Here is an 18924-nt window from a genome sequence, read left to right as displayed (position 1 = left end):
TTAATTAACTACCCCAGTTCCTACCCTACCCTCCCACACCGTCAACACCCGATAACTCCTCCACCGCCACTTAACGTACGCACTTCACCTTCCTTTACCCAACGCAAAGCACATTCTCACTTCCAAATGACCATTCTATCCCTCCAGTATAAATTTGTACTAGCATTAATATATATATATAGAAAAATATATTTCAGACAGACGTATTAGAAAATGAAAATTACATTTATTTAATTATCAAAATTTTTATGATTATAGAGTATTGTATTTGAGTTCTTTAGTAATTATAAATCTTTATCTCCATATTTAGTTTTGTAATTATCAGTTTGATGCAATAAAAATTATTTAATTAGTCTTTCAATATTTAAAGGTAGGAAAGTATTTGAAATTCAGAGCAGGGTAGTGCCGTCATTTCTTGATTTGCCTTAGAGCTTTACTCTGCTTCTGTTCAGTTCCTTGTTTGTGTCTGCATAACACAAACAATTGCAAATACATAATCAATCAATAGATTATACATATGTGAAAGAGCAGAAACTTCCGCGTCTTAGTAGTAATTTCTTCGGATTATGTGTGTATATATAGGTGTACAGTGATTTGTGAATTTTTTGATTGTTGATTGTGTGAAGGGAGATACTCCGATGGCAGCTACGACGATGGCGACGGCGGCCGGGGCGGTTGTGCTGCTGTACTACGTACTGAGCCGACGGATGTCATCGGCTGCGGAGGGAGAAGATTCCGGCGGCGGCGATTATTCGAAATCCAAGAGTAGATCGGAGAAGAAAAGGTTGTCGCGGAGGCCAGCTCAGGCGCCAGCTACTTGGCTGGAGACGATTTCCACGCTGGCGGAGACTCTGAGGTTTACATACTCGGAGACGTTGGGGAAATGGCCGATCGGTGACTTGGCTTTCGGAATTAATTATCTTATTCGCAGGCAGGTTAGGGATTCTCTGCGTTTTTAGTTTGTTTTCTGTGTCATATTTGTGGTTATTCTACATAAACTGGATATTTCATACTACATTTTCATCAAATGACTGGCGTTTAATAGGGTCAGGTAGCCGTTTTGAGTACTGAATTTAGTTATACTCGATTTATCTCTTTTGGATATTGTGCAAAAATCACAATTTTCTCTCAGTGACCGTGACTTGTGGAGTTCAAAGTAAATTAGCATAATATGGATTAATACTTGTGTACAATGAAGTTGTATAGTTAGGCATTTGTCTCTGTAGTGGATTTGCCGTGTTGAGAGATTGCAAATGCTGTAAGCATGTAATCAACTTTTCTTCACTCAGAACAAGTTGGATTTATAGTTGCAAGATAGTTTTGCGTCGTTGTACATTTATGTCAATGTAGTATTAGTTGTCTTTTCTCAGTGCTCTGGGATGCAGTTCCTTTTCGTGCTTATAACCTTCACTGCAAGGCTTTGACCAAGAATGTGATATTGATTTTATAGTGTGTAACAAGCAAATTGCTCAGATAGACATTAGTAGCTCAAAATCTCAGTGCAGGAACTTGTGCCTTTTATATTGTGTCATGATCATAACTTAGTTTTGGTAGTTGTGAAATTTTACCAAAAGTTGAATGTATAGGGTATAATTATCTTGCAGGGTAATTTACAAGTTGCAAGAGTGTATGCTGGTGAAAATTCTGTGCGACTGAAGGGCCCTGAGATCATTGATCAATTGTATTACTATTTGAAATTGCTGACTTTATGCATGCTTTTCTCCAAGAAGCCCTTTCCAGTATTTTTGGTATCTGCTGGATTCTCGGAGGCAAATGTTCTTCTTCAGAAGCCCAAAGCAGGGGTATGTGATTGCTATCATATATCTACAGTTGTTACTTATCTCGACGGATTTTGATATTTAAGTTTGTTTTGCAGATTCTGAAGCCTGCCTTTACAATTTTATGTGATGAAAAGTCAAAGTGCTTCCTTCTCTTGATTCGCGGTACTCACAGCATTAAAGATACATTGACCGCAGCAACAGGTGCAGTGGTCCCCTTTCACCATTCAGTTTTGCATGATGGTGGCATAAGCAATCTAGTTTTGGGATACGCACATTGTGGGATGGTTGCTGCAGCTCGGTGGATAGCTAAGCTAAGTACTCCATCTTTGCTCAAGGCTCTTGAACAAAATCCTGACTATGAGGTGAAGGTAGGGACTTCTTGTTTCCTCATTCTCTATTTGCTAGGACAATCCCCCTACCTCTCACACACACATGCAGACGTACATATGCACACGCACACTCAGCATTAGAAAGCAGAAGTACAGTCTTGCCCTATTTATTTCCATCACTAACTTCTTGGTGCCCTTGGGCATCATTATTAGCCTTTGTTCTTCCAGAAGTTATTATCAAATACATGCATGCATACATGTTTTAGTTTCCATCCATGTGGACAGACTCTTGTTTATTTCTTTACCATGGCCTCATTTGATTTCAGATTGTTGGCCATTCACTTGGTGGTGGTACAGCTGCATTGCTAACATACATTCTTCGGGAACAAACTGAATTTTCTGCAACAACTTGTGTTACTTTTGCACCAGGCATGTTGTGACTTGTTCTTCATTGTTTCTTTCTCTAATAGCTCCTTATTTATATAATTGCTATAATGTGGTCTATGATATATTTTTGTGAATTGCCTCTCTTACAGCTGCCTGCATGACATGGGAGTTGGCAGAATCAGGGAAAAACTTCATTACCACAATAATCAATGGTTCTGATCTGGTTCCTACATTTTCAGCTGCTTCTGTGGATGATCTTCGTTCAGAGGTATGTTGATTTGCATCTGTATCAGAGAATCATAAGAAACCGACTTTGTCTTTTGGAATGTTAATTTCATTTGCATTCTTGGCCTTTGAAACTTGCAAATCCTCCTATTCATTTTTTATTAGGTAACAGCATCGTCTTGGTTAAATGATCTCCGTGATCAAGTTGAGCGCAACAGAGTTTTGAATGTCATCTATCGATCTGCCACTGCACTTGGTTCCCGTCTACCATCAATATCAAATGCAAAGGCAAGGGTTGCTGGTGCAGGTGCACTTTTACGCCCTGTCTCAAGCAGCACTCAGGTAAGATGCTGCAAAATCTTGAGTCCTTGGCTTCTTCATAGCATAAGTAGGTTCCAAGATTTTTCTTCTTTTTAAGATAATTTTCAATTGACTTATCAACGTATGCCGTCACAACTAAGGGTAATTTCCTTTTTGTTTACTCATGAAGCAAAATGGACCAAATGTAGATTGTGTAGATATTTCCTTAATTTTGCACCATGAGACCTGATCTCTGTGCTTGGTATAATAGGTTGTGATGAAACGTGCACAAGATGTGGCCCAGGCGGTTGTTAAGACTCGCTCTTCTATATCATCATGGACATGCATGGGTCCCCGACGACGTGCTAATGCCCCTTCATCAAATTCTGTAACAGATGACTTGCCTGAGCTTCCTCTTATCACTGCAAGAACATCAGAATCTCTTGTAACAGAAGTAATAAGCAGCAATTCTGACATAAATAATGCAGACTATTGTTCTTCAAGCGGCACTGAAACTACGCACGACGAGACTGATGAAGATGAAGATCTCATTCAGGTGGATAAAGTAGTTTCCACATCCACCATTGAGGAGATTACTGAAGGTCAGTTGTGGTATGAACTGGAGAAAGAACTCAAGAGGCAGGGGAGTGAAGTTGATGCCCAAGTCCAGGAAGAAGAAGAGGCTGTGGCAAAGGAAATAACTGAAGAGGAGAAGGTATTTGCAGACGCTGTTGAAAGCCATACTCCCATCTCTTCATCAGATGTTTCTGACAATCACCACTTCTACCCTCCTGGCCGAATAATGCATATAATCTCTGTACCTCTGACTGAGTCAACCGATCAAAGTCATGATGACCTGGCTGAAGAGCAAGTTGGGATATACGAGACACCAAGAGATTTATACAGTAAGCTCCGACTGTCAAGGACTATGATAAATGATCATTATATGCCAATGTACAAGAAAATGATGGAACTATTGATTAAACAGCTAGAAGATGAGTTAGATTCTGGTTATGTGGTGGATAGATGAGCCCGAGCATATACATCGGTTGTGCCTGCAATTGGCAAGTAGAAATTGTTGTAATACTGATTGTATGGGGGACTCTGTCTAGAGTATGTATATCCTAATGTGAAAAGTGGAGTGCTTTAACGCTCTGCAGAATGGATGTATACCTAAAAGGCTATTGGCTTTTAAGCTGATTTCTTAAGATTCTTGTAGACAGTCATTTCTTGCCATTAACAGGAATTGGACTCAACTTCTCAGACAAAATTATATAGTTCTAGTTGCGATTTTGCTCTATCATATTACCTTCAATAATAAATGGAGCATTTGGATTCTAACATTCGATCTTGTTTTTCGGAGATTCCCCTAAAAGAAAAGAGCAGTATAGAAGTCGTGAGCAAATTTGAATAAGCTGGATAAGACAGTCAACGTATCTGGTTGATTTCCTTTGAATTTGAATAATTTGTAGAAGAAGTCGATATATCAGGTTGATTTCCTCTTACGCCAAAGTATCTGAAGGCAACTTCAGACAAGCTAGTTACAAAGAATAGGAGGAAAATCTATGTTAAATCTGATCCAACGATGTAAGTCAATACAACAAAGTAAATAATTTCCAGGTTTCTATAATTTCGAACAAAAGATGCTCCTTGATTTTTACTATGTGCAAACAAGAAGTGCCTGCTTCAAGTTTCGACAGACGCATTGAAGAGAAATTTCATGTCAACCACCAAATATGTGTTTTAGCTGTAGAGGCGGCTCCTCTTCCATTATGCCTGAAGCTGTAGTCCAAAGGTACTCACGGATGGTCGTTTTACGATCCCCAAGGAATGTATGATCCAGGAAGTTATTGTAGGCAATGTGATGTAGGTTCTGTGCTGCCAGGACACTGCAGAACAATATCCTCACATTGGTCAGTGACTGTTGGCAACTATAATACTTTGTGATGGTTTTTTAATTTCAATGATGCAAGGTATATATACCAACTTCGCCATAGGAGAAGCAACAATGCCAAATAGTTGTAGTACTCACCAGTGCCGGAGATAAACCCGACAGGGTAATATGTCATCTACCCAAATCTTGTGAATGCCATATCGTCCATATCGCTGAGAGAAGATCTCTCTGCTTCCTGCTCCAGATGTCCCCAAGATTATTAATCAATAAACTTCTTGCGTGCGTATGTTATACAAAATAAAGGACAATGCCAAGTTCATCCCTAATCTTCGCCTTCTAGAATAAGTCTTGGCTCTATGGTGTAGTAATTGGTCATCCTGTCTAGAGGAACTCACATGTGAAACAGAGTCTTGAATACTACACCTAACAACTAGGAAACTCATCTGATAGATGAAGAGAAGAAACTTAGGAGATTGAACTTTTTGTATGCTATCTGATCCCGAACAAAAGTTCCCGTATATAAAAACATTGAATTATCTGTGCTTCTCAGGGAAGTGAGAAATCACCTCTACATCTGTTTACCAAGTATTCTTCATCACTGTAACGGGCACATAATACCTGCACTTGAATGAATGCAGCAAAACAGATTGTCATGAAACAAATTAACGAGATAGTTATGTTATAGACAACCAATAGAGCAGTCTAATCTAGCTCACCGCAGGAGTAGTGTAAAACAAACCATTAAGTGTTTCTAGTGTCACCTAAAGAGAAAAAAAAAAAACAAAAGCAACATTTACTATTATCGGCAAGCAATATTTTATACCTTGACTGCAACACTTCAAAAAAGAAACTAATAATATCCAACTTACCAATAGAGCAGTCTAATCTAGCTCACCGCAGGAGTAGTGTAAAACAAACCATTAAGTGTTTCTAGTGTCACCTAAAGAGAAAAAAAAAAAACAAAAGCAACATTTACTATTATCGGCAAGCAATATTTTATACCTTGACTGCAACACTTCAAAAAAGAAACTAATAATATCCAACTTACAGCCAGAAAACGGAATTCTTGCTCCCTCTCAATAAAAGATGGTATCTGAGTTGAGAAGCAAAACCCAAGTTAATATCATTTTATCAAGGTAAAATCTAAATTTTAATAGCAAAAAGAATCACCTCTGATCTCGGTATCTCAAAAGTGGCAACTATAAGACTTTCACTTTCACATGGCTCCACGCTCAATTTTGATATCTCCTGTTACATAATTCATTATTGCATCATTCACAAAGCACTCTGCCTAAAATCCGGTAACTCTTGCTAAAAGATCAGGATACGTTGAAAGGAAAAGAAAGAAGAAAGAAAAAGGGCCCTGCATAATACCAGCAATACTACAAAGTCTGCATGGAAAACTGCAAGTATATACAATCTAACCAAATCTTCACTTACTATTTAGAAGTTTCATAAATAGCCCATGAAAAGGTCTTCAGAACATAAGATTATTAATACAAATTAGCAAAGTAAAAAGAAGCAGCACCTTGGTTTCAGGGTTAGCTATGCCAAGCTCGAAAAAAATAGGAGCAACATGAGCAAATACTCTCCTAAATCCACTCAATTTCGCCAATCTAAAATTTATCAAACTTGGGAACATACTCCTCGCGCTCCTCTCTGCATAATCATCATGACAAAGCATTTGAACCAAAAATCAAAAGAGAAACGAAGTTCAAGTCACAAATATATGTAAGGAAAGATTGTTATTAGACGTGATGATGCAATTCCAAAAAAAAGAAGAGAAATTGAGTTAGAGCACGTGAAGCAAAGACTAAGGAAAAAGAGCAGAGAATAAGAAGGGGTTAGAAAACAAAGCAATTTGCAACATGTGAAGTTGAAGTGGCGACATCAATCTCATCAGAAAATAAACGTCTTTCATTTTCCTTGATTCCGAACTAAACAGGTTAGTCATACGAACCGGAGAGGAGAGGACCGTAGTCGCATATAGACACAAATCCATCGGATACGATCTGATCAAAATCGGAGTCATTTAGGAGTTGAAAAGGCGTCGTCATGGGGCAGAAGGGAGGAGAATGGTGTGCAGGTAAAGAAGGAAAAATGGAGGGAAGAAGCAGTAGTAGTAGAGGAGGAGCATTAGCATTAGCATTAGGCATAGGAAAGAAAAGCTCACAGCTTCCATGAGAATCATATGCTCTTATTAGTTATCTCATTTAACTTGAGAGGGAAACTCCCCTACCCCTACCCCTACCCCCTGCCCCTATCTCTACCCCAACCCCTCATTCAAACCCAAAAATAATAGCTCTTAAACTTATCTATTTATTTATTTTCAATGCAAATTACAAAACAATTTTTCTTATATTTTGGTATAATTATAAACTATTCATGCCATTATTTACTATAGTAAGATTAATTACAGAGTTGATCAAAATACAAACTGACACAACAGAACATAAATATATAGTCTTGTTTATTTCATAATAAGTTAGAATTACAGTTCTTAATATGTTCAAACATACTAAAATACACGTAATCTTACTTTTTGTTAGAAATTCCAACCTCCTCAAATGATCTATGGACCCATTTCTACTATCCATCTAATCTAGATGAAAGCGGCCCTCCCGACCATCTTGTCCAAAATTTCATCGAATACGACTATGTTTAATAGTTTCATAAGGGTATTTCAGTAATTTCATCAGGTAATTCCTTTAACGTCTCTTTGGATATTAAAGTTGATTGTCGAGAATCATGCTCTCGATTAATGACAGTGATGTAATCCAAATAGTTTATTCATATTTGATGACTTAATTTGTGCTTACTCCAAATCTCTCTATATTGCAAACACTCAGTAATTCAAACAATTATAGCTCAAAGGACATATTTAGCCATAGGAAATGAAATGATAATGAGAAACAATAATTTACAAGACAACTTTTTGGCGTAATTAACAAGTGAAAAAGAAAGTTTAGAAGGAAAAAGAGGTAAAGCATATTTGGTAAAAAGTTGTTTTGGCAGAGTGCTACAACCTAATTAAGGTGGAAAATGTGGCAAGTTAGGGGTGTAAAGCACAACAAATATCAGGTGGGAAATTCGGCTCCCAACCTGATCCGACTAAATTTGAATTAATTATATAGCAAATATAATATACTTGTTGTATGATTGGTGTACAGTTAAGAAAAAGTGACCAATCACATAACAAGTGTGATACACTTACTTTATGATTGGTTTGATTCGGTTAAATTTGATCTGAATAAATTTTTTTTGACAATTTTAGAAACTCAAATATATTTCTATAACTGACAACAAATTTCCAAATTGGATGGACACTGACACTATGCTTCTCTTTTTAAATGTGAATTGATTGCTAGATTTAACATCTCACCAATTGACAATGGTTGTGGATAAAAATGAGAAACACGTTTTTTATAACACGAAAAATAGTAAATATTGGTTGACGATTGTGAATCTTTTGTCCATACTCCATACATACGTTTTAAAATAATTTATTTAACAAGTTCAAGTCAAGGAAAAATAGCCATTTTTTATTGGGCGATGGAAATGGGAAATCAAATCACATAATTAAATTCAAGAACCACCCACTTTACACTAATATTTTTATTGACATCCCAATTTTGCCTTTAGTGTCATGGCACTGGATTAATTATAAATGACTCAATTAATCGAATTAACGACTCAGCCCATAATTAAAATAATAAAATAAAATAAATAAAATGAATTATTAGCTCAGTTAACTATTCATGGTATGTTTGCAAGTCTACTCTATTTTGGGGTAGACTTGCAATTTTTTTTTAACAATATAATATAAATATGTCAGTTGAATTTCCGATTTAAAATTTGAAAAGTTATAATATAAATATGAAATTTTTGCAATCAAATTAATATCTCGATTAAATTCAAAAAATTATCATTTACTGTGAAAATTTCTATTTCTCAGGATTTGACTCTTAACGTAAGTTATTTAATAATGAGTTTCTCTACATATATATTGACAAATAAAGATATTAGAAATTGTTCAAATAATAACAAAATACTAATTTTGCTAATCAAATATGAAAATGAAAGTGAATTGATTCAAATAAAGATAAAATATATTGAATCATTACAAAACAAGATAACATAAAAATCATGAAATGGATACCAATGTAGTATTATTGGCGAAACTGATAACTAATTAAATCATTTGATAATTACATGTTTCATGGTATACACATGAAAGATTCTTGCACGCTATACTTGGGAACGACTTTGTTTTGTGGTTGGGACCTTCTTCAAATCAGATTTGGTCGAATCAAATCAATCACAGAATAAGTGTGATGCATATGATGTAATTGATCGCTTTCGTTGAACTGTCCACCACCACAAGTATTTTTGATCTGTAATTAATTGGTTCAAATCCTATAAAATAGGATTTGGATTATAATTTTATGGGGACAAAGGACTTGATAGTCTCACAATCAAATACTTCTTCAAGAAAATAGATTAATCGTATTATTTCAATCTGTCGTGTCTATAATTCGACAGAAAATTGTGAGATCAGGTGTGTGAAACATTGTTTGTCATTGGATATTTGAGCTTTCAAACACGTAAAAAGACCAAGTTATGACCAAATGCGAGTACATATAAATATCCCGTAATGGTGATTATGTGTGTCTTTTAATCTAAGTTGTAAGGAAGTTCTGAAAGCATGAGCTTTCAGACATGACTACAACAATAAGTTGAACGTTCAGACATAGTTCTTGTTTAGTTTAACGTCGTCGACTGCTTCAGAAGCAATCGAATGATGAAAGAAGAGACAGACAGCTGAAATGTCGTCTATCACATTGGATTTTCCTTTCCTTTTCCAGGCACAAACTGCATGTTCAACCAGCCTCTTAGCCGACTCCGCCCTTTCTGGTGTCGAAGCAACGATCTCTACTGCTTCTTGATTAGAGATGACATCCCAAACCTGAGAAATGTGCTGTCAGTTTCTCAAAAACACAACATCAGATCTTCATATTATAGCAGAATTCAAGAAAACACATTTATTTCATGTATAACGATGGCATGTTACGTTACCCCATCTGTAGCCAAAATAGCGAATTGATCTCTGATAGTTATGCTTCTTTGTGTTATTTCTGGCTCAGAGATGACACCGAATTCTTTGATGTAGTAATCACCAAAAGCTCTTGATACGGCTAAGCCTGGACCTTTTACTGTCTGCCCGTTTGGCATCCAAACTCTGTGTACTGCTGGTTCGTCAGGGCAAGCGTATACCCTCCCTCTCGACTGTGCTATTCGTTTGCTCTCATCTGTGACCATGAACGCAAACATTAGACTCTTGTAGTTGCTTAGAAGGTAAAAAACTGAGGACACTTTCATAATGATGCATGGACAAGAGATGAGATCAAGAAACAAAAGAGAGCTAACGAGGTAAGTTTGGTTTGAGGTCAACTGTGAGCTGAGTTGCAACCAAACTTCCATCGTCAGAGGTAGTTGCTAGTACAGCCCGAGAATCTCCAATATTTGCAACTATCATCAGATCGCCCTGGAAAAATACAATTCCAAAAGCTTCAGACAAAATGTATCTTTGGGCACAAAGAAAAGAACCAAGAACTGATGCTGCTTAGTTCTTACCTGCCTGACAAGTGCCAAAGCTGTGCTACCACTGTAAAAAGAGTCGATTCCAGGATGTCGCTGGAGTTCTTGATCAACAGCAGCACAAGTCTTGTAATAAGATTGCTTCCACATATCAAACTGGGCCTTGTTCCTGTCTAGTCCCAAGCTGTAATCAGCATCATGTCCGTTTAGTTCAACAGCTTCTTGCCAATTGCACAGCAACAACGATGGCATCAATTCTCTAATGCATTTGGCCACTAGATGTCCCCATGGTCCATGCCCATCAAAAACACCACAGAAAATCATGTCTTCTTGGCATCCAAACTCCTAAGATCAAAACGCCGTCCTTGAAAAGATCAGAACCACATAGTAGAAGAAAACATGTAGTACGGAACTACGGATCAAACTGCAATGTGATTTTAGTACCTGCCAGACAATGAAGCGATCCTGATTAAGCCCTTTCTTCCCTTGTTTCGAGTAAGCAGCAGCAAAATTTTTCTGATTTCTGGCAGTAGCAACACCGGAAGCAGTCAACACCAGTTCATGCCTCTTTGCTTCCTTTGCCAGGTGAATGGCAGCTTCTCTTTCAACACCATGTCTACTCTTCTTCCCAGGTCCACTTGTGATGTTCTTTGAAAAAGTGTGGAATAGAGCAGACAACTGCACCATCTTCTCAGTAACACAATAATGCCTGGGTCTGCAAATAATCAATTTGGGCTTCATTAAAAAGGTAAGATATCGATAAATTTGATCGGTTTTAACCTGAAACTTAAGTATTGTCTAACATTATTGTACAGATAGATATTGCCTTCTCTTACACACACATGGAACAAAAGGAAGAACCAAGAAATTTTAAAATAGCAGGCAGAGTTCAATATTCAGAGTTCTTGAAGACCCGAAAAACCTTGAAAGAAACTCAAAATCTGCGTTTTCTAACAGCTAAAGAAACAAACCACAAGCAAAACTAGAAAAGTTGAACCTTCACAATACAAACTCATACATAAGTTGCATCAAGAAGCAGTATATTTTCTGCAGCAGGATTTAGAACTTCATTCATCCCTGACAAGAAAAATATGAAGAAACTACCTCTTTTGCTGGAACTTGATCAGATTCAAGAAAATCCTGCAAACTGCCGGAATAGTCCACTTTCCAGCCAAATTCCGGTGAAGGGCCGGCGGCTTAAACTGAGATACAAAGGTAGAGATGATTCAGACACCTTACACTCCATTCTTGTCTCTAGACCATGTGTAGGGGCCTGAGTACAGACAACAAAGCATATGCATGCCTATGCTGGGAAAGTTTAAATTACATAAACCCCAAAATCAAGTGCTGCCCACTATTTTTTATTACATGAAATAGCTACCTCTATATTTCTTCAAATATTACATTTAATTCTTACCAAAATTCAAATAGATGAAATATAAGTGAAAGAACTAATGTTATGTAACTTCTTTTTATCGCTTTCTAAAAAATATATATTACAACCCTGAACAACGTATTTTTCTTGTTGGACGAGTTAAATAGACACATAAATATTAAACCCGAGTTTGATAATGTGTCGCACTTTCTAAAGTTGCAGGAGGCTATAGTTTAAGATATCAGGTTAATAATGACCTAGCATTATTACAAACATATCATAGTCTAATGACAGGTAATTATCGGAATATGACATTTATATTAAACATTGTGCCTGGATATAATATAATCCTTGCAAATTAACAATAATATTTTGGTGGTTGATAAACAAAGTAAACTAAAGTCGGTCGTAGGTTGAGCAGTTGATAAGAATTCATAATCTTATCATTATATTAAATTATAGTACATAGTGTTGGTTTTTATATAAGAGAAAAAACAAAGGGAAGAAACCATGCATTGTTGTTAATATAGAATCTAATGGGGTTGATTGATGATTAATAAATCCCAAGAAAAATCTATGATCATTTTCCACCACAAATGGCCCTAAATTTAGAAATATCTAATTAGGGGTGACCTCATTGTACCTAATCTCTTACCAAGGGCCGAGGTTAAGGGTTGTCTTTTTGCAGAGATGACATTGATCAAGAAATTGTAACCTTTGGGCGTTAGATTACATTTGGTCCATAGTGGACAGCAAATGACCCCACAGATCTTGACAACTCCACATTATTTATTACAGCTGCAAAATCATCTGTATGAAAAGTTTGTAGTGCAACTTTTGATTGGTGGATTTAGATAGACAAATGCATTATATGATAGTTTGTAGTGCAACTTTTGTAATGCATTATATGAGTTTCAAGGATAGTTGAAGGGTCCTTCTCAAACATTCTGGATAACATAAAATATGGCTGGCCTAACAGTGATGTCCACCATGGTTTGTTAAAGTGATTGAAAGAAAGCCACATTAAACCACTCTGCTGTATTTGGTTCACAACTCTGCTGGGATCAGCCTCATGCACAATCTGATTCTGATTTAACAAAAGAGCTGCAAATTCAGTTGCATGAAGTTAGTCTTTGATGACTAAAATAGTGAAGAAGTACAGAACCTCAAACCCAACATGTAACTGCAAAACGTGTAACTTAAAAATCTAGGCTGAGAAGTTGTTCAGCAGTTAAGTATAGATGAACTTGGTGTCATCTGTGATAAAAATTAACGTAGTTCCGCTCTGAAATAAATGAGTACTAGCAAACATCAACAAGGGATCAGGGCATGGTGAAAAGCTGGTACAAGTTGGCAGCATTTATTGAACTTCTCTTACAATTTTAATGAAGTTCAGCTGGTCTCACAATCATGTGCATTTTGGATGAACTTGTCATATAAATTCTATGTAGAGCTTTAAAAAGTCAAGTATGCATTCATTTTAGGAGGCTAGTAATCCTAAATACGACTAAGTCAACTCGATGGCGTACTTACCTTTGGCAGGAACCATTGCATTTTAACCATTTCGAGTATTTATTTGCTCAGCTTGAAACTCCCTCAGGAGCTGCAGTGACTGACGGTAGAGGTTAATGTCCAGTCCATCTACATTTCTACCCACTCGAGCCCTAAGAAATGCCTGAAATTGGAAAACTGATCCAGTAAATCAAGAGTAGAAAACAAAACAGCACATTTTATCATCATCACAACTGCTGTGTTCGAAGAGGTCACCCAGCAACAACAATAAACAAGTCGCCCACATATAATGCTACAAGGTGAGATGGTTTAAATGGGCCATGATCCATGCTATCCATAACAGAATATAAGCTAGAGAGGGTAGTACATGCTCATAAGCTGAGGCAAATATCAACATCTCAGAGGAAAATATGAATCATATACCTCATTATTTGGTTCAATATGTAGTTCTCCGATGAACTGATACATAGAACCAGAACGAAGATTGAGCTTCAAATGCTTTGTATCAACATTTAAGCGAGCATCTCCATCAACAATCACAGCCACTGCTGTCTCCAAATCATAGTCTTGCAGCCTAGAAATAAAAGAGGATAACAATCTATCAAACTCTAACGTAATTGCGAAATGTATGCTATAACAAATTAAACATGCTTTAACAGAGGTCCGACTATAAGAGTGACGGAGAACTAGGATCTATAATTTCTTTGTTTACCAGAAAATCATAAAACATTTTTTTCTAGCTTACTCATGATAGAAAGCTAGCTATAACTCATGAGAAGATTCCAAAGCAATTATTCAGCCAGCAATCCAATAACCAGAATCTAACACCTTTTTTCTTTAGCAGTCACATGAAATCAAGCACCACAAAATCAATGACAGCTTTTGACAAATTGACTTCAAAATCCAAATGCCCATTCCGGAAGTGGTTTCATATGTTTGTATTCGACATGATCACATCACCAGGAATCCACATCATATAGAATGAAAAAAAATAAGTAAAAGAGGAAGTTGAGGTAGTAAATTGAAGTGAAAAAGGTTGGTATAGTAGTACGCACTTTCCAGTAACCCTAAAGGAGGCACCTTCCTTGAAGTTGGGGGAAGACGGATTCAGTTCTTGTAAAGTAACCAATGCGCCCGCACTTACTGCAGATGTACCCATTTCAATCACTTCCACTTCCACAGTAGAAAATCCGAATATCACTATTTGCCAAAAGATGAGAACTAAAAAACCAGATTGATATGAAATCTCAAGTGTGTGTGATAACAGAGAGAGCCCATTCCAAGAGAGGAATTGGGATGGAGGAGGAGGTCAGGTCGGGTACCTTTTGGCAAGCGCGGGAGCGCGCAGAGTACCCACCAACTATCAACTTCGCCCACAATAACATTTCTTTTTAGCGTAAATTACATTGAGTTATTTATTTAAATATTATTAAAAAAAAAATTATAAGAATATCGCAAACTTGAGAGAATTGCAAAATTAAGGCAAATTTCTTTTTAAGTTTTATTTTAGTTTTGGTTGATTTGGTTAGTGCCACTGTCAACACCAAGTCATTAGTAGCACTAAAGACTTGGCACATAAACTAACGACTCGGGCCAATTTTTTATTTCTTTTTCAATTTTTGTTAATTATTAATTAAGAATATAATATATTAATTAATTAATAATACTTATTATTTTAAATTTTATAATATTTTGAATTTTTATAATAAAAGTATATTACTATTAGATTAATTTTTAACAACTAATAAAGTTGAAAATTACATACAACCAAAAAAATATATTCAAATACTGGCTTTATTATTTTGGCATCTGCGACCCTATTTTGGAACATTATTTTAATACGATGGAGCTTGATTTTGTTGTGATTGGATACGAATTTGTTGTCTTGCCTGTGCTTGGGGCCAGTCTATCCCATTAGGAATTCTGGTGCTTTATTGTTGACCTGAAAGAGAAGAGGTGCGTATAGTAGTGTTGTAGACCAATTGAAATTTTGGGACATTCTAATACTCTTTATCCGTTAAATGTTCGAGCAAAAAAAGATATAGAAGGATAAGTTATTTAATAGGTATCTGTATTTAACGTAGGTAATTCAACTAGTATTTTGTGTGATAATAACATACCTTGTGGATTCGATGTCAATGTCTCGTTCATCATATCTATGTCAAACTTATTCTCAGATGCTATTGGAGAACCAAGGGAGTCGTTAGTGCTACTAACCCATTTTGGGATATAATTGCAAATTATTATTGTTTTTACAATATTATAATAAATAACTCAAATTACATTTACCCCTACGAAATTACGCTAATTATACAAATACTCCATAAAATTACAACCATACCTTTAAATGATGTTAGTGTAATATTTTTTCAAAAAAAATATTATATAAGTCTTACATTTAAATAAGAGGTGTAGTTGTAATTCCAATTATAACTTCAAACAAATAATTATGATTTTACAAAAGAATAGGAAGAATTTGTATATTTAAACATAATTTCATAAAGTGTCTGTATAATTTACCCTTCTCTCTTTAGTTATGTACCGTAGCCCGTAGGAGTTTGAATGAAGACCAAAAGCCCAGTGTAGTACTGATATTTATTTCAACTTGTACGAATAATTGGATTATTGATAATTACTTGATTTGATCATCATATTTACTTCTTGGCTGCACCTCTTGACCCAAATATAGCATGTAACTGATATTTATCATCATACTCAAAATATTTCAACATCTATATTCCGGACAAAAAATTCATTCAAAAATGGAGTACAGAGTTTCTACATGTCCAAAACGATTGTTTTTTTTTTCTTTTGGGTTATAGTTCTAAACAATGAGAAATACTGTTCTTTCCAAAAGAAAAAAAAAAATAGAAGAGAAAAGAAGAAAAAAGGTAAGAAATCATGAAGAAGAATAATGTCTCTTACAGGAAGACAAAGTACATAATTTCACACCTTTTCAACTTCTTTCCTCCAAGTACTTCATCTTGGGTGCTGCTTAAAGTACATAAATAAATCCTGTGGCATGAATGGAAACTCTCCAATTATTAGAGTACATGGACTGCTCCTTATGCTTAATGAAAAACTTGGGGTGATGCATAGTATTCGCTTTCATTGAATACAGGTCTTAAGTCTTCTTTGCACATAAATTCCAAAGGATACGACACCAGATGTCCCTTCACACATTCTAATCTTTCCATAGGATCTGTGCCCTTAACATCTCCATTTACGTATGTTTCTAACTTCTTTGGGGCTATTCCTAAATCAATGGTCGTCTGCCCAACTTTTTCTCTCCAGAAGCTCATCCCTTGTCGGAGCGCAACCCTGTATGCAATCACATCAAGTAAAACAAACTCAACTTGAATACCAAAGCAAGTAAAGATAGTAGCTTAGCCACCATACCTTGTATGTATGAGATCATTTGGAATACAGGAAAACACGTCTTGGTAGATCATTGTATTTGTCTGTCACATTTGAACCATTTGTTAGATTTGGATTCCCGATGGGAAATTCAGAATGTTTGATGCGTTAGATTCCAAACAGTACCAATAGTGTTTGATATGACCGCTACATCATATTATAATCCTCAGTTTCTCACCTTTGCAGTTGCCATCCATATGTCCTTATAGGTTGAATCAATCACCGGATCTCGAATTTGATTAACCTACAAATGGTAGGAGATAGTGTGTCAAAGCATGAAGAAAGAACTCACAGCCAGTTTATTTTCTTACGATCAGTATTAACCATTGAACAAGAATTCAATGCATGGTCAGTATTTGTAGCTTTGTCTATTGATGAATTCAACCTCTCCAGCATGAAGACCAAGGTGCTCTGACCATAGAGATATGCGGAGACTCGAAGCAAATTTTCCAGCTCTCCAATAACTGCCTCCCATCAACGAATTAACAAATTCTTTATCCTCGATAAGCACACCAATCTGGAAGAATGAAACTAATAATCAGCAAAAATTCAACAATGGCTTTTTTTTCCTCTTTCCGTCATATCTTTATGCACAGATGAGAAACAAAAGAACTCGAGATGAACGACCAAAGGGGAATGAGCATAGGCCCAACTACATAATGTCAGGCATGCATTGAAATTAGACTAACACCATCAATTAGTTATAATTCAGGACAACGTTGAGAGGGAGTGGGGGTGGGGGTGGGGGTCTTCAACTAAGTCTTGTATGGTCTTGAGTTTCAGCAGCTGGGTTAGCAAAACAAATGCATGAGGCATGGTATTGTGGCCATAAGGGGAAGAGAAGCCGCAATTACTTTTTCTGACTTTGGACCCCTCTCTGCAAATTCTAACACGGGTTTCTCAAGGCTAACACTGGGAGCTCGTCTAATTAATTGGAGAAGTTCCATTTCAATTCGCTCAGCAATTGTGGTAACTTCCAATTTTTAGCAGCTCTTTAACAATATTGCATTCATGTCTAAAGGAAATCAGTTTCAGAAAGAATTCAGTCATACCTCAGAATCTCTAGAACCAAGCAAACTTCTGTCATTAATATTAGCAGAGCCCATCAATGTCATACGGTCGTCAATAATCATGATCTTGCTATGAACATACACCTGAGAAAATCATGTTAACATCAGTATCCAGGTTATAGATACATCCATCCCCAAGCAAGGTTCCAATAGACGTGGGAAAGGAAAAGAAACCCAGGCGCAAAAAGGTCATAGGAGAATTAAGCATGCAAGATTTGCAGTCTTCTGTAAGAAAGAGCTAAGATTGATATTACCACCTCCATATTTTGACAACCGTACAAGTTTCTATGATTCTAGAACTCAGTGTGGAAAGAAGTTGCCGAAGAAGAGTTACAATTTAGGAACTGGATTCCCATGGTCAGGAGAAAGAGAGAGATGAAATTATATTCACCTGACTGGTGGCAACAGGGCCGCCATCAAAAAGTCTGCCATATGCTCTCAGACCATAGAAGGATATATAATCATGCACTCTAGGCCCAACAAGGTCATATAGATTATGCAGTATCGAATTATGTCCTCTGCATATTGTCCGATATTGCCAATGCATAATGGCTCTGACAGATGCAGCACCAGAATCATCAACACCACCCTGTTGAATATTTGACAGATTAAGAAACACAATAAAAAAAAAAACAGAAAATAGATCTGACCAACAGAGAAAGGTGTACCTGGAAACCTGGTAGAAGAGGTATTACAATAATAACCCTGAAACACTTCTTCTCATTGTGAGCTCGCATGATACGCCTATATAATGCTTCTAAAACACGATTGTGAATCAGTTCATCACCTGATAGACCAGAGATGAAAAATTGATTCTGGAACCAATATAAGAAAATAGCATGTCAGGAGAATACCTTTGACGCTTTATAAGGCACCAATAGAAGTTTTAGCTAACCCCATACTAAAATTTCATTCTATGATGTGACTTGAAATTTCTAAAGTAACAAGCTTATTTCATTTAGTCATTCGGATAAGACATCTCACCATGTATCTTTTATTAATCTCCTTTCTCGATACAACCTAAGAGACACTCTTT

The 18924-nt window shown here is 36.4% G+C and overlaps 5 protein-coding genes across 8 annotated transcripts in view; 1 reads left to right on the top strand and 4 right to left on the bottom strand.

Annotated features, from left to right (window-relative positions):
* Positions 399 to 4217, top strand: LOC105171564. The gene is made up of 7 exons (XM_011092721.2): positions 399 to 935; positions 1605 to 1802; positions 1877 to 2149; positions 2437 to 2539; positions 2647 to 2765; positions 2888 to 3064; positions 3294 to 4217. Exons 1-7 carry the CDS (start codon positions 639 to 641, stop codon positions 4050 to 4052), a joined length of 1926 nt encoding a protein of 641 aa, XP_011091023.1. The 5' UTR covers positions 399 to 638; the 3' UTR covers positions 4053 to 4217.
* Positions 4356 to 7118, bottom strand: LOC105171563. The gene is made up of 8 exons (XM_020697282.1): positions 6877 to 7118; positions 6445 to 6575; positions 6087 to 6164; positions 5965 to 6009; positions 5633 to 5677; positions 5483 to 5534; positions 5055 to 5151; positions 4356 to 4911 (listed from the first exon to the last, which is right to left on the bottom strand). The coding sequence occupies exons 1-8, from the start codon at positions 7070 to 7072 to the stop codon at positions 4746 to 4748; spliced, it is 810 nt and encodes a 269-aa protein (XP_020552941.1). The 5' UTR covers positions 7073 to 7118; the 3' UTR covers positions 4356 to 4745.
* Positions 9486 to 11915, bottom strand: LOC105171561 (probable protein phosphatase 2C 34). Its single transcript, XM_011092715.2, has 6 exons — positions 11619 to 11915; positions 10959 to 11229; positions 10551 to 10859; positions 10344 to 10461; positions 9993 to 10225; positions 9486 to 9882 (listed from the first exon to the last, which is right to left on the bottom strand). Exons 2-6 carry the CDS (start codon positions 11199 to 11201, stop codon positions 9661 to 9663), a joined length of 1125 nt encoding a protein of 374 aa, XP_011091017.1. The 5' UTR covers positions 11202 to 11229; positions 11619 to 11915; the 3' UTR covers positions 9486 to 9660.
* On the bottom strand, positions 12772 to 14769 carry LOC105171562 (CST complex subunit TEN1). Its single transcript, XM_020697192.1, has 5 exons — positions 14724 to 14769; positions 14457 to 14574; positions 13825 to 13975; positions 13423 to 13564; positions 12772 to 12993 (listed from the first exon to the last, which is right to left on the bottom strand). Exons 2-4 carry the CDS (start codon positions 14558 to 14560, stop codon positions 13445 to 13447), a joined length of 375 nt encoding a protein of 124 aa, XP_020552851.1. The 5' UTR covers positions 14561 to 14574; positions 14724 to 14769; the 3' UTR covers positions 12772 to 12993; positions 13423 to 13444.
* Positions 16304 to 18924, bottom strand: part of LOC105171559 (phospholipase D zeta 1-like) — a 10782-nt gene continuing 8161 nt past the window's right edge. For all 4 annotated transcript variants that reach the window (XM_011092711.2, XM_011092712.2, XM_011092713.2 and 1 more), the window contains 7 exons: positions 18557 to 18703; positions 18280 to 18477; positions 17871 to 17972; positions 17204 to 17335; positions 16997 to 17062; positions 16801 to 16862; positions 16304 to 16722 (listed from right to left, as the gene is read on the bottom strand). In XM_011092711.2, the coding sequence (XP_011091013.1) occupies positions 16473 to 16722; positions 16801 to 16862; positions 16997 to 17062; positions 17204 to 17335; positions 17871 to 17972; positions 18280 to 18477; positions 18557 to 18703 (957 nt within the window). In that variant the 3' untranslated portion in view covers positions 16304 to 16472. The remainder of the gene's footprint in view (positions 16723 to 16800; positions 16863 to 16996; positions 17063 to 17203; positions 17336 to 17870; positions 17973 to 18279; positions 18478 to 18556; positions 18704 to 18924) is intronic.

This window comes from Sesamum indicum, linkage group LG10 (genome assembly GCF_000512975.1).
Source record: "Sesamum indicum cultivar Zhongzhi No. 13 linkage group LG10, S_indicum_v1.0, whole genome shotgun sequence".
NCBI classification, from domain to species: domain Eukaryota; kingdom Viridiplantae; phylum Streptophyta; class Magnoliopsida; order Lamiales; family Pedaliaceae; genus Sesamum; species Sesamum indicum.
Note: the sequence above shows the minus strand (reverse complement) of the source record. Positions and strands in the feature narration are given on the sequence as shown.